The sequence below is a fragment of the Pelodiscus sinensis genome, chromosome 7 (assembly GCF_049634645.1).
Source record: "Pelodiscus sinensis isolate JC-2024 chromosome 7, ASM4963464v1, whole genome shotgun sequence".
NCBI classification, from domain to species: domain Eukaryota; kingdom Metazoa; phylum Chordata; order Testudines; family Trionychidae; genus Pelodiscus; species Pelodiscus sinensis.
The window spans coordinates 42,510,321-42,522,328 of NC_134717.1; the positions used below are offsets into that span (position 1 = coordinate 42,510,321).

Consider the following 12,008-nt stretch of genomic DNA (forward strand, 5'->3'; position numbering starts at 1 on the left):
TTGGATTGAATTATCTGGAATAATTTTGTATCATCTGCAGACTTAGGCTATGTCTTGATTACTTTCCTCTTTCGAAAGAGGAATGTAAATTAGGCAAATAGAAAGTGCAAATGAAGCAAATTTAAATATCCTGTGCTTCATTTACATATTTGTGTCCGAGCGCTTTTTCAAAAAAGAGTTTTTCAAAAGTGAAAGCGCAGTCTAGACGTTGTATTTTAGAAAAAAAAACCTTTTTCGAAAGAACCCGTAATCTTCATTTTTTCAGGAGTACGGGTTCTTTTGAAAAATGTTTTTTTCCCAAAGAACCATGTCTAGATTTTGCTTTCACTTTCAAAAAACCCTTTTTCGAAAAAGCGCTTCGACGCGAATATGCAAATGAAGGACAGGATATTTAAATCTGCACTTTATTTGCACTTTTGATTTGCCTAATTTATATTCCTCTTTCAAAAGAGGAACGTAGTCTAGACATAGCCGACTACATCTAAACTATGAGTTTTTGTGGAAAAAATATGCTAATGAGGGACTCATCTACATGAGTCCTGATCTCATTTGCATATTTTCTGCCGATCCGTTTTTGCGCTGGGGTTTTTGCACAGAAACAGGCAGTGTAGACATTTTCTTTTTGCGCAAAAACCCTTTTCTGCAAGATCCTACCAATCTTGCGGGAAAAGGGGGTTTTGCGTAAAAAGAAAACATGCACACTGCTTGTTGTTGCACAAAAATGCCTTGGCAGAAAATATGTAAATGAGATCGACTCATGCAGATGAGTCCCTCATTAGCATATTTTTTGCAGAGAAAACTTATAGTGTAGAAGTAGCCTTAGTGACTTCACTGTTCACACCATTTTCCAGATCATTAAGAAATATGTTGAACGGAACAGGTCCTACCATAGATCCTGATGTGAAGGTTTAACCAGTGGTAGGAAGGTCACCGTTGGACAGTGTATGTAGAAAAGTGCAATCCGTGACCACTTACCAAATTCTTGGAAAATACTCGCCCATCTCTGGGCTAGCATGCAAGGCGCCTTGGGTGTCCAGGCACTGGGGCGGCCCGTCCATATAGGCGGACTAGGCAGTCGACTAGGGTACCAAGTTAAATGGGGCGCCAAACAGTGGCACAATATCATTGAGGGGTTTGGCGGTGGGGGGAGGGGCGCCGATTGCATGGTTTGCCTAGGGTGCCAGTTGCTGGCAGCTAGTCTAAGGCTGCTCCTGGGCTACTGTCCACAAGTTTTCTGCTTCTGTTGGACTTTACACAAAAGCTATTGGTACTTGGCTTCCCAACTTCTTCCTGGCCCACTTTCCTATCCCTTCACGCTACTTGCCTGTGGGCAGGCTCCCTGTGCCCCTCCGCTCTAACTCCGGGGAACACCTGCTGTGCAAACAAGACCGGGCAACTGCGCCCTCCCCTGTCCTGTCACTTGTGTCCCGCACGTGGGGGGGGCTCCTCCACCCCCATTTTGTCTCTGTCCCACGCGCAGTGACTCTCATCCCCAGCGGCGGCCGGTGGGGGGGCTGGGAGGTGAGCGCCCGGCTTCGGCAGGCGCGGCGCCCGGGGGCTCGGCGCCCGCTGGGGCAGCGCGGGGTGGCGCTGGCTGCAGGGAGGCGGGGAGTGCGGCTGACTGCTGGACGCGAACCGGAAGCGTGGGAGACTCCCGGCAGACGCGGTCACGCTGGTTCCAGCCTCCCCGCAAGCGCCCAGGTGAGTTGTTTGCGGCCGGCTGCTCGCGGGCACCGCCGGCCCGGGCTCCCGGGGGGGAGGAGAGGAGGGGCCGGAGCCTGCGCTCGCTGCCTGTGGGGCGCCCACCGGCTCCGCCCGGGACGCGGGGCGCTGCGCGGGCCTCTGGAGCCGCCGCTCCGCAGGAGCCAGCTCCCTGCCCCGCACGGTGACGAGCTGCGGCTCCACTGCGCCAGCAGAGGGCTGGCGCCAGCCGGGCTCCGGCTCGGGCTCAAGCCGCTTCTGCCCTGGCGTGGCCGCTTTGTCCCGAGCGCTGCCCTGCCCCGGCGGGGTGGTGGCTCCAGGCCAGCCCCATGCCCGGAACGAACAGCGCCCCGCACTCCAGCCCTGTTCCCCTGTAACTTTCAGCCCTGGCAGCCAGAGCAAGGGGAGGTAAGAGCCACGCTGCTCACACGCCTGGCCTGTCAGTCTCGCATAGTTCACGTCTGTGCGACTGATTCCCCCTGCGGCTGTGCCGCTGGTCCTGGTTCTGATCTCAGTTGCACCGTGTGATCTGTGGAGCTCCTCTGACGTCTGGGTAGGACACAGATGCAACTGCAGTCAGAGTTCAGCACCAGGATGCCATTTGTTATTTTTCTCTTCCCTTTTCTGACATGTTCCCCTCTAAGTCAGAGCAGCTATGAAAGTCCTTGGAGATATTTTAATATGCCAGTCTGCGACGTGACTTTTCCTCCTTGGAGCAGAGTCCTGGGCTCAGCATCCAGAGCCGGCCAATTTCTTTGAAAAACAAAATCCTTTCATTTGGTTTTGCTTTTGTTGGGGCACTTTATAGTTTAATTCAGTTCTGGGGCACTCTGTAATGGCTTGCATTTTTAGTATTGGATGATATTAACGATTAGTGAGTGACAGTGTGCTAGCATACAGTGATGTAACAAATAACTCAGAATAAGAAATTTGCTTCTAAAGAGAGCATCATTTCTGATTATATTTTGCTTGAACAATTAACATTTAACAGAGAACATCTTTCTTCTTAATTCACTTGAAATCTGATTTCATTTTGCGTACAGATTATATTAAATACACTGAACCCATGCTGCCTTTTCCTTGAGTTTTGCAAATACACTCCTGAAGTTCTAACTCTTGAACTTTACGTTTCTTCCCTCCTCTTCCACAGCAAAGCAATATATTCTTCCTGCCATTTTGATTCTATGTAGGGGTATTTCTACATCTATAATATTTCTTGCCTTGAATGTGACTTTATTTTTATATTTTTTCTATAAACTCCCCATCCAGTATGATTCTCTTAGGTTTAGTGGCTAACCATCAGCATGCAATGGATATTTAGTTTTGAATTCAGAAAGCAGAACTAATTTGAAAATACTGGATGAACTGGAAGTGATATAGCTTGATGTGGCGGTGATTGGAAAACATCTTTACGGCCCAGTCCAGTATGTCTGAGTTTAGTGGGAGTAGGATCGGGCTTCTTGAGACAAATGAAACTAAACAAATCAAGACCCTGACAAAAATATGTAGACATTGATCCTGAAATCAGAAATGCAGATGCCTGTGTGGAGACCCATAGTTCCACAGATCTGATTGCAGAATCAAAGCCTTGTAAACTTCTTTCATCATTGGGAAATAACAAATATTAGTGTAACTAAAGTTGTAACTAAAATGGTATAAGTAACATAGTATGTCTGGGTGTGTATTTTCTATTTAAAGAGTCTGCATGTTTCAGATATTTTAATCTCCACATGCAATAAATATCTAAAAGAGAATAGTTCTGAATCATTTAAACTAAGCTCTGCAGTGTTCTATCTTCCTCTAAAATTAATAATTACATAAACTTCAGCTATTCAGACAAAATTAAAAATAAGTTATAGAAATTTATAATTCCTTAATTTTCAGACACACAAGATGGTAGAACAATAATCAATCATGTGAGGGAAGGTATGCAGAACCTAGTTTTAAATCTTAGCTAGTGTAGTGCTTTTTATTAGTTGATTAACTTCATTTAGGAAGTTTGGTAGATTGGGAAACATAGCAGTGTTTTTGTTTTAATTTATTGTTAGAATTAGAGGAAGATTAGCAAAATGTTTATGTTGGAAGAGTGCTTGGAATTTATATCTTATCCTTTAATTTGTATCATAAACAATGGAATGATGATAGCTCTGGTTTATATACATAATGTTTCTTCTGCATTTTTTATTTCTTTATATAATACAGGCAGTCCCCGGGTTACGTACAAGATAGGGACTGTAGGTTTGTTCTTAAGTTGAATTTGTATGTAAGTCGGAACTGGTACATATTGTAGGGGAAACTCTAGCCAAACATTTCTCCAGAGCTCAGTTTTATTCTCCCACACCTCACTTCCCTCAGTCCTTTATTCTCAAGCTGAGGTGTCTGCTGAGAAAAGCCGCTCCGTGTCTCCCTGGTCTGCTGGGGGGGGAGGCGCTAGCTTCGCGTCTCCCTGGTCTGCTGAGGGGAAGCAGCTACTGTGGGGTTGCCTCACCCCGTTTGTAAGTAGGGATCCAATGTAAGTCGGATTCATGTAACCCGGGGACTGCCTGTACACAGTTTAACAGATTACCAGAGTGATTCCTTGTCCATTTTCCAGTCAGACAAAGCAATGGATAACTTCTTTTAATGTTTTTATTTAAATTTTTCCTCTTGAATGGAATATATTTGAACTCCTCTAGGACTAGAGACAGTATCAGAAGAACACAAAAGCTTGAGGATGTTCTAAAAATGGATGATCAAAGATAATGAAAGCCAAGGAACTGTTTTGCCAAATAAGGAAACTTGGCACATGCTACTGTGTATTTTAAGCTAGTACAAATGAAGTACTACTTTATTGGCAATATGTTAGCTGTGTGCGACCCCAGAGAAGCAATGAAAACTGCTTTGACTGTGTTACAAAATCAGAAAGTGAGGTAAGGGGAGTGAATGATGTAGTAGTGCTCCATGATGATCTGTAAAAGGATCACTGTAAGTAAACCAAACAATTGCACAGTGAAATAGCTCCAGGGAATTGTGTAACAGGACAGATTCAGTATTCTGTTTTGTACATACACACAAACCTAACACAGGTATACTGGGACAGAGACATATTGTGCAAGTTCTGCTAATCCTGATAGTTCTTTTGTGTCTCTCTCATATGTAAAACCCTCAGTGGCAACTCAATCTGTGATATGAGTAGTAACTGATAAATATTAGAGCTCAGTCCTTCCCTGTGAAGTTGGAGTTGTTCTTCTGTAGCATTTCCCCATCCACACATGCAAGCCTTTTTGCAGAATTGGGCCTAGTCTACACTACACGCCCTCCTGTCAATCTAACCTATGCAACTTCAGCTTTGCAAGTAGTGTAGCTGAAGTCCAACTCTTATTGTGGTGTCTTCTGTGTGATAAGGTTGGAGTGGGCTGCTCTTCTCATCCTGGTGGAGTACTGGAGAGGATGAGAGAGTGCTCAAAGGTTGAATTATCATGTCTAAAATGGAGCATCGATCCACTGTGTAATGAACATAAGCCCTTGGAGAAGATGGGGGAAGTGGGTGGTTTCATCAGGTTCCATACTAACATTGCTGCAGGATTCCGTCATCCAGTAGAGAAGATCCAGGGAGAGGTCAAGGAAACCTGTCTCTGTAAAAACTACTGAGGCTTGATGACAGAGTGAAGGCAAAGAGCATCTGGCAGGTGTCTTCCGTGGATCCCCAAGATTAATATGTTAAGAGAGGATGAGAGAGAACAAGCTATCCTTCTTGCCTCTTTTCCCAATGGAAGAATTTGGGGGAAATTCCGAGTTTCAGTATAGAGCTTTTACTTCCTGGTTATTCCCACTTCGAAGTGAATGAGACTCATAGTTAAATATGGGCATTAATGGATAGCTATCAGTTGGTATTAAGGATGCTGAGAGTTTATTACTGTATTGAACTGAGCATGCTGTTGCTGTATGTTGCCGTATTGTATCATACAAAGCAACATACAATAACAGACTACTAGTCACTGAATTAAAATAGAATCTAAAATACAACACAGTGTAGCTTAGATCCTCTTCTCTTAGGTGCAAAAGTCAACAATTTCCTAAGATCACTGCAGAAATTATTGTAAGGAAGAAAAAAATCTTTCAAAGGAGAAGATGGGGGTCAGTTCTTAGGTTGTATGACTGCCAGCTCACGTTAACTGACAGAAATAAAAATTGAAGTTCAAGGAGGGAAAACTCTTTATTTTTGTAAGGTGATAGGTACGTTAGAAATACCTGAGAGAGAGATAATGACTGAACTATTGCTTCAAATATTCATAATTCACAGTATAACTGAGCTGCCGCAGCTTCGCTTCATAGACAACAAAGCCAATTAACATCATTTCCCCCCCTGCTGTAGTACAATAACAACAGCTAGAAGCTCTGAAAAAATGATACGACTATAGGGAGTACAAAGTTTCAGACTATTCTGGTAGTGCTTTTTGAAAGAAGAAAAACAGAAAACTTACAATGAAAGATGCTCTTGTCTGGAAAGATCTGTAAAATGTAGTGCTCAAGAGTAGAAGAGTGAAACACTTGTTTTGGAGTAGAAGGATAAAAACTCAGTTGGGGGCCAAATGAACTATAAGAATTTCTGTTGATCCACTGTATAAGCCCAGATTTGTCACACAGTTGTAAAGCACCTCTTAAAACAGGCTGACAAGTTCATTAATAACTGAATTTGTAATATTCTCATATAGGAGTAACAGAGATATCCAAACAATTGTTTTATCCCAGAAAACAAAGGGATTAATCCTTCCCCTTAAGGATTAGCTGTTTTGTGTCTATACTATAGGTATGAAATAACATAGGTCCATTCTCTCATCCAGAAGAGGGCGACTGTGCATAAGTCATGGTGGCATTATTAAGTACAGATACCTGTATTAATAGCAGCTACCTGCATAAATCTCCCATGAGCTCACTGGAAAATAAATTTTGAAGAGTGCAGTATGACCCATGAGTCATCTTTAAACTATATTAATGATAATATATGCCAGTGACTCATGTCTCTTGGCTTGTAGACAGTAGTAGATAAACTTTGTATTGGAAAGGAGTAAAGATAGACATAAAATAACTTTTTAGTAATTCTCATTGATGGAGAAGACCCATTGTGGATTTTGGGAATTGGTGAGTGTATGAACAAAGGAAAGAAAAGCAACATTACAAAATGCACTTTGTTCACTTATATGACAAGTATAATTCTATTTATGCCTTGTGATATGATGACAGGTGTATTTGGTCTAATGTAATGAAGTCTTAATAGCATGAGATCTTGCTATGTGTTAGGGATGTTAGTGTATAATCATTTAAATGATTAACTGATAAAACTGGGCTTTTACGCTGGCTCCCCACGTGTGCTGGTTCCCACAGAGCCGCTTGCCTTTCCCCTCCCCCCCCCCATCGCCACTGCCTCCCATAGAGAGAGAAACTATGTTTGTCCCCACAAGCACCGGCTCCACAGAGCTGCCTGCCCCCTCCCCTCACACTGATGCCCCTTCCCCGTATGTAAATGTGTCACTGCTAAGAATTTGAATGGTTACACATTTACACAAAAACACGATAGTTAACATTCCTAGTTGTAGTATGGCTTTGAGAATCCAGGTGAGTAATTTGTTCTCTGCTATGGGGTAAGGGATCTATATGTTCTACAATAATTTAAAATCATTAGGTAGCCCTGACAACTATTTAATGCCGATGGTAAATACAGGAAATAAGTTACCTGTTTCCCTGAGAGCATTTTCCCTTCCCATTTGTTCATGCTACTCTTGTCATCTCCAGCTCAACCATTTGTCAACTTCTGTTTACAAGTCTCCGTCTAATTTATAGTCCAATCCTATATACATTATTCATGTAAGTAACTTTACTGCAATGAGTAATTCCATCAGCTTCAGTGAGACTGCTCACATGACTGAAGTAAGTTCATCAGTGTTTTCAGGATTGTGGCTTTAGGATGCAAGATCCTCAGAGTAGGGAGCTTGTCTTTTCTTTTGTCTGCACAGTACCAGGTACACCTGTAATATTGCATAAACCTTCATAAATGAAAACTGCTGAAGTGAAGAGAGCAAATGGATGGTTGTTTCTGGACTCAAGCAAGGGGCTAATGGCAAAGAAGCAGGAAGATACAATTGATTTCATCCAAAAAAGAGTCTAGAATTTGGCAAGATTGACCAATTTCTAAAAGTGTTCTTCATCTATATACAACACATTTTCAAAAGCTTTGAACCTGCATAAGGTTAATAAACACTAACGTAAATGCAATAACATTAGACTTTCGTAGGGAAGCAACCAAAAACGGTTGTCACATAAATAAGATTCATCTCAGCTCATAACACACCAACAACAATACACGTCAGCTCAGAAGGTTTGGTAAAAAGGAGAATCCAGATGGTCTGAGACACAAACTGTGTTTGTCCATAAATTCTGTGTCCCAAATTTGCCTCTTAGGGGAAAAAAATGCCTTCAGTAAAAGTAGTATGTTGTGTCTTTCATCACGGATTTAAATAGTCAACCAGCCTTATGGGACTTTATCAGTGTCTGATAGTAAGTAATAATGTTTAAAGATAAGCAAGAAAACTGAGAGTACACCTCAGGTAGTCCTCCTACACAGTGTTTAAAGAATCAGTTGTTGCTTCACATCTGGAGACCTGCAGTAATCAAATAGTGATTGAAACAGGATTTCTAGTCAGCTGTAATCTAAAAACCATAGTACAGTTGCATTGAAACCTTGGGTAAACTTACCATTCATTCTTAGTATTACAGTAGAGTGTAGGAATCCCAGACAGTGACCTGGTCCCCTTCGTGCTAGGTGCCATTCAGATATGTAAGCTAGACAGGGCTCGACTAAGGGGTGGGCGAGCCAGGCAGCCGCCCGGGGCGCCATCCTATGGGGAGCAGTAAAACATCCCGGGTTGACCCATGGAACTCAGTAGAGCGGCAGCTGCTTCGCCCAGATGCATCCCGCCTGCAGCCCCAGCTCCTGCCCTGAGACTCCGCAGCTCCTGAGGGGTGGTGAATTAAAGGTGAGGGTGCTGCCAGAGCCTCAGTTTTTCTTCTGTTTAGCCCCCCTAGGCTCCTACCAGCCGATCAGGGCAGGGGCTTTCCCTCTCTCTGCTTCTTAGACTCAGCCCATGTGGAGCGTGGTGCACCTGGGCTGAGTGCCAGGGCCAGCTGGCCGGGAAGCCGCTCCTCTTTCCTCCAGCCCAACTGCCCTGTGCTCAGCCCGGGGAAGCTGTGTCATGCTCCTGCTGATCGGGAAGCCCTTCTTCTTTTGCCCCAGCTCAGGCGCAGCATCCCCGGGCTGAGCACAGTGCAGCTGGGCTGGAGAGCAAAGAGGAGCGGCTGTCCGGCCAGCTGGCCATGGCGCTGGCTCAGCCCAGGTGCACCATGCTCCATGTGGAGCAGAGGGAAAGCTCCCCCATTGGCTGGAGCGGGGTGCCACCTCTGCTGTACACCGCGGCCAGATGATCAGGCAGCTTCCCCTCGGAACCTCCAGACCAGCCCACATTGGAGCGATGCACCTCGATTTAAAACCACGGGCAGCTGGCAGGGCAGCAGCTCCTCTTTGGTTCAAGCCCAGCTGCCCCGCGCTCAGCCCGGGGAGGCTGCACCGCACTCCAGCTGGGCTGGAGAAAGAGGGAGGGCTTCCCGATCAGCTGGAGCGCAGTGTAGCCTCCCTGGGCAGAGCGCAGCCAGGGCAGCGGGGCTGGAGGAAAGAGGAGGGCTGCCTGGCCAGCTGGCCATGGTGTTGTTCAGCCTAGGTGAACCCTTCCCTGTGGGAGGGGGGAGTTGGCCCCATTGGAGGCGCCCACTTGGGCTTCCCTGCTCCATGGGGGAAGTGGGGAAAAGTCCTCGGAGGAGGCAGGTGCAGGGCACTCCCTGCCCACACCTCAGAATCCTGTGCCCTTGCCCCCCCTAACACTTTGTCCTAGCACCACTAACACCCTGTCCCAGTACTACATGACTTGCTCCCAGCAGCACAGTTGGGGCCACATTAGTGAGGCTTGGGGGTTTTGGGAGGAGGTCTTTTTGCATCTCCCTTGTGTGGCCCCAACTGACTTTTCTGTGGGTCAGTGACCCCTGACTCAAAAAGGTTCCCTGCCCTTCTCATAAATAAAGACAATGCAGAAACTTTTTGTGTTTGACCTAGTCTTAAAAATGAAGCCTGGCCAACAAACCCCCAATTGGGGCAAAGCCCCCATCTGGCCACAGCATTATAATACTACTGCACCTCCCAGACTCTAGATCTGAAACTATCATACACTTCTGCAACCCTCTGCCCTTAGCCCCTCACATACCCCAACCCAAGTCCTGCTCCCTCACATCCACAAGCCTGTGGCTTGCTTAGTAGCCCAACCATCCATCTGGCCCCAACACTCCCCAGATTGGAGCCCCCTCCCTGAGCCAGCATCCCCTTCACCTCCTCCTGCATCCAGATTTTCTCCCAGAGCTTGTGCCTCTCACCCCTTCCCACACCCAAATCCCTCATTCCCACCCCAGAATCTACACATCCTGTCTCAACCCAGTGAGGGTACAGTTAAGACTGCAGGAGTTTTTCCAGGATTCCAGAGATATGCCAGAAAAACTCTTCTGCATCCAGGGACATGTTTGTTCTTCCATTTTTTTTTAGTGAAAGAGCAAACATGCTCTTTTGGCAAGCCCTGTATTCCTCGTTCCATGAGGAATAAGAAGGCTACCAAAAGAAGGGCTTTTTCTGACAATTGGTCCAGTCTAGACAGGCTAAATGTTGGAAAAATCTTTTCCTACAGAAGAATTGGAAAAAAAGCAGCAGTGTAGAGTGTATAAGGGCTGGGGATAGCTAGTGATGGAGAGGAGGAGAACAGAGAGGACAGGGCTTCAAGGAAGAGGAGGTGGGGCCTTGTGGGAGGGTTGGGGCAGTAGATCTTCACTTGTTCTGAGATTTAAAAAGTGATCTTGAGTGTAAAAAGTTTGGAGACCACTGCACTAGAGTTTCAAAATGTCAGTACATCATGGTTTGTTCTTTTGAATTCATTTGCCTTTTTTGTCAGAATGTTTTTTCCCAAGGTGTCTAATGCAATTTGCTAGATATACTGTTGTCTCGGTTTGATGTATTAAGAGTAGTGCAGGTGCACAACTCAACATTTTCAATGAAACAGAACTGTAATTTCTAAGCATTGAAATTCTGAAACTGAATAATCTATGGCGTAGTGCTTTTTACCATAAATGAGTAATTTATTTTATCATGTAAATTTTAATCCCTTTGGGTATGTCTACACTACCCTCCTAGTTCGAACTAGGAGGGTAATGTAGGCATACCGCACTTGCAAATGAAGCCCGGGATTTGAATTTCCCGGGCTTCATTTGCATAAGCGGGGAGCTGCCATTTTTAAATCCCCGCTGGTTCGAACCCCGTGCAGCTACACGGGGCTCGAACTAGGTAGTTCGGACTAGGGTGCCTATTCCAAACTACCGGTACACCTCGTTTCACCAAATTATTAGCCTGCCCAGGGCGCCCACATGTCTCAGTCCGGCCCTGAACCTAGAAGATAATCCAGGCCCCAGGCAGTACTCGATGTTTAGATGAGCAGCATTATAGAAAACATAAGGGCTTGTCTAAACACAGAGTTGCACTGGTTTAACTCATGGTGTAATTTTAATTGGTGCAGTGGTTGCCCGGATGCACTTACTTTGGTTTAGCTCTATTAGGAACTGATTGAGGCTAAATCAAAATAAACCACTTCTTAAACTAAATCCCTTTTTTTACACAGGGATTTGCCCTGATTTCTCTAAATCAGTTTAATTAAACTGGTGCAAGCTCATGTATAGACAAGCCTCTGAGCAGGGGCGGATGATAATTTTGCAGGGTCTAGGGCTGCGCCGTGGGGCCCGGGGACGCACAATTTTGCCCATGCACCTCGGCAGCAGCTGACCGGAAGTAACGTTTCATGCATGTGCCTCGGCAGCAGCCGACCGGAAGTAGAGTTTTGCGCATGCGCCTCGGCAGCAGCCGACCGAAAGTAGCATTTCGCGCATGCGTCTCAGCAGCAGCCGACTGGAAGTAGCGTGCGTGGGGTGTGTGCGTGGGGCCTACTGAAGCGCTGGGCCCGGGGCAGCCGCCCCGCTCACCCTGCCCTATATCCGCCGCTGCCTCTGAGAAATCATCTTATAAAAATGTTGCAGGAACTCCTGCAGGATCCCATATGCTCAGCAGTGTCACTGAGGATCAAAACCTTTTTATTTTGCACCACTACAGGAAGAGCTTCAAAATGAATCCACCAGTAGGATGACTGTGAGTGGTCAGCCACACACGTAGGTGATAATAACATTTTTTAAAA

The 12,008-nt window shown here is 45.4% G+C and overlaps 1 protein-coding gene across 3 annotated transcripts in view; it reads left to right on the top strand.

Annotated features, from left to right (window-relative positions):
* The first annotated feature begins 1,508 nt into the window (after nt 1-1,508).
* The window catches only part of MAP3K20 (mitogen-activated protein kinase kinase kinase 20), a 137,282-nt gene continuing 126,782 nt past the window's right edge, over nt 1,509-12,008 (top strand). The window contains exon 1 of one of the 3 annotated variants that reach the window (XM_075933640.1): nt 1,509-1,701. Coding sequence is in view for 2 of the 3 variants with exons in the window: in XM_075933639.1 (XP_075789754.1) it covers nt 11,957-11,982 (26 nt within the window). In the remaining variant the exon portion in view is untranslated. Of the gene's footprint in view, nt 1,702-11,730; nt 11,983-12,008 lie in introns of those variants that run through there. The other 2 variants (XM_075933639.1, XM_075933641.1) reach the window with 2 other exon arrangements.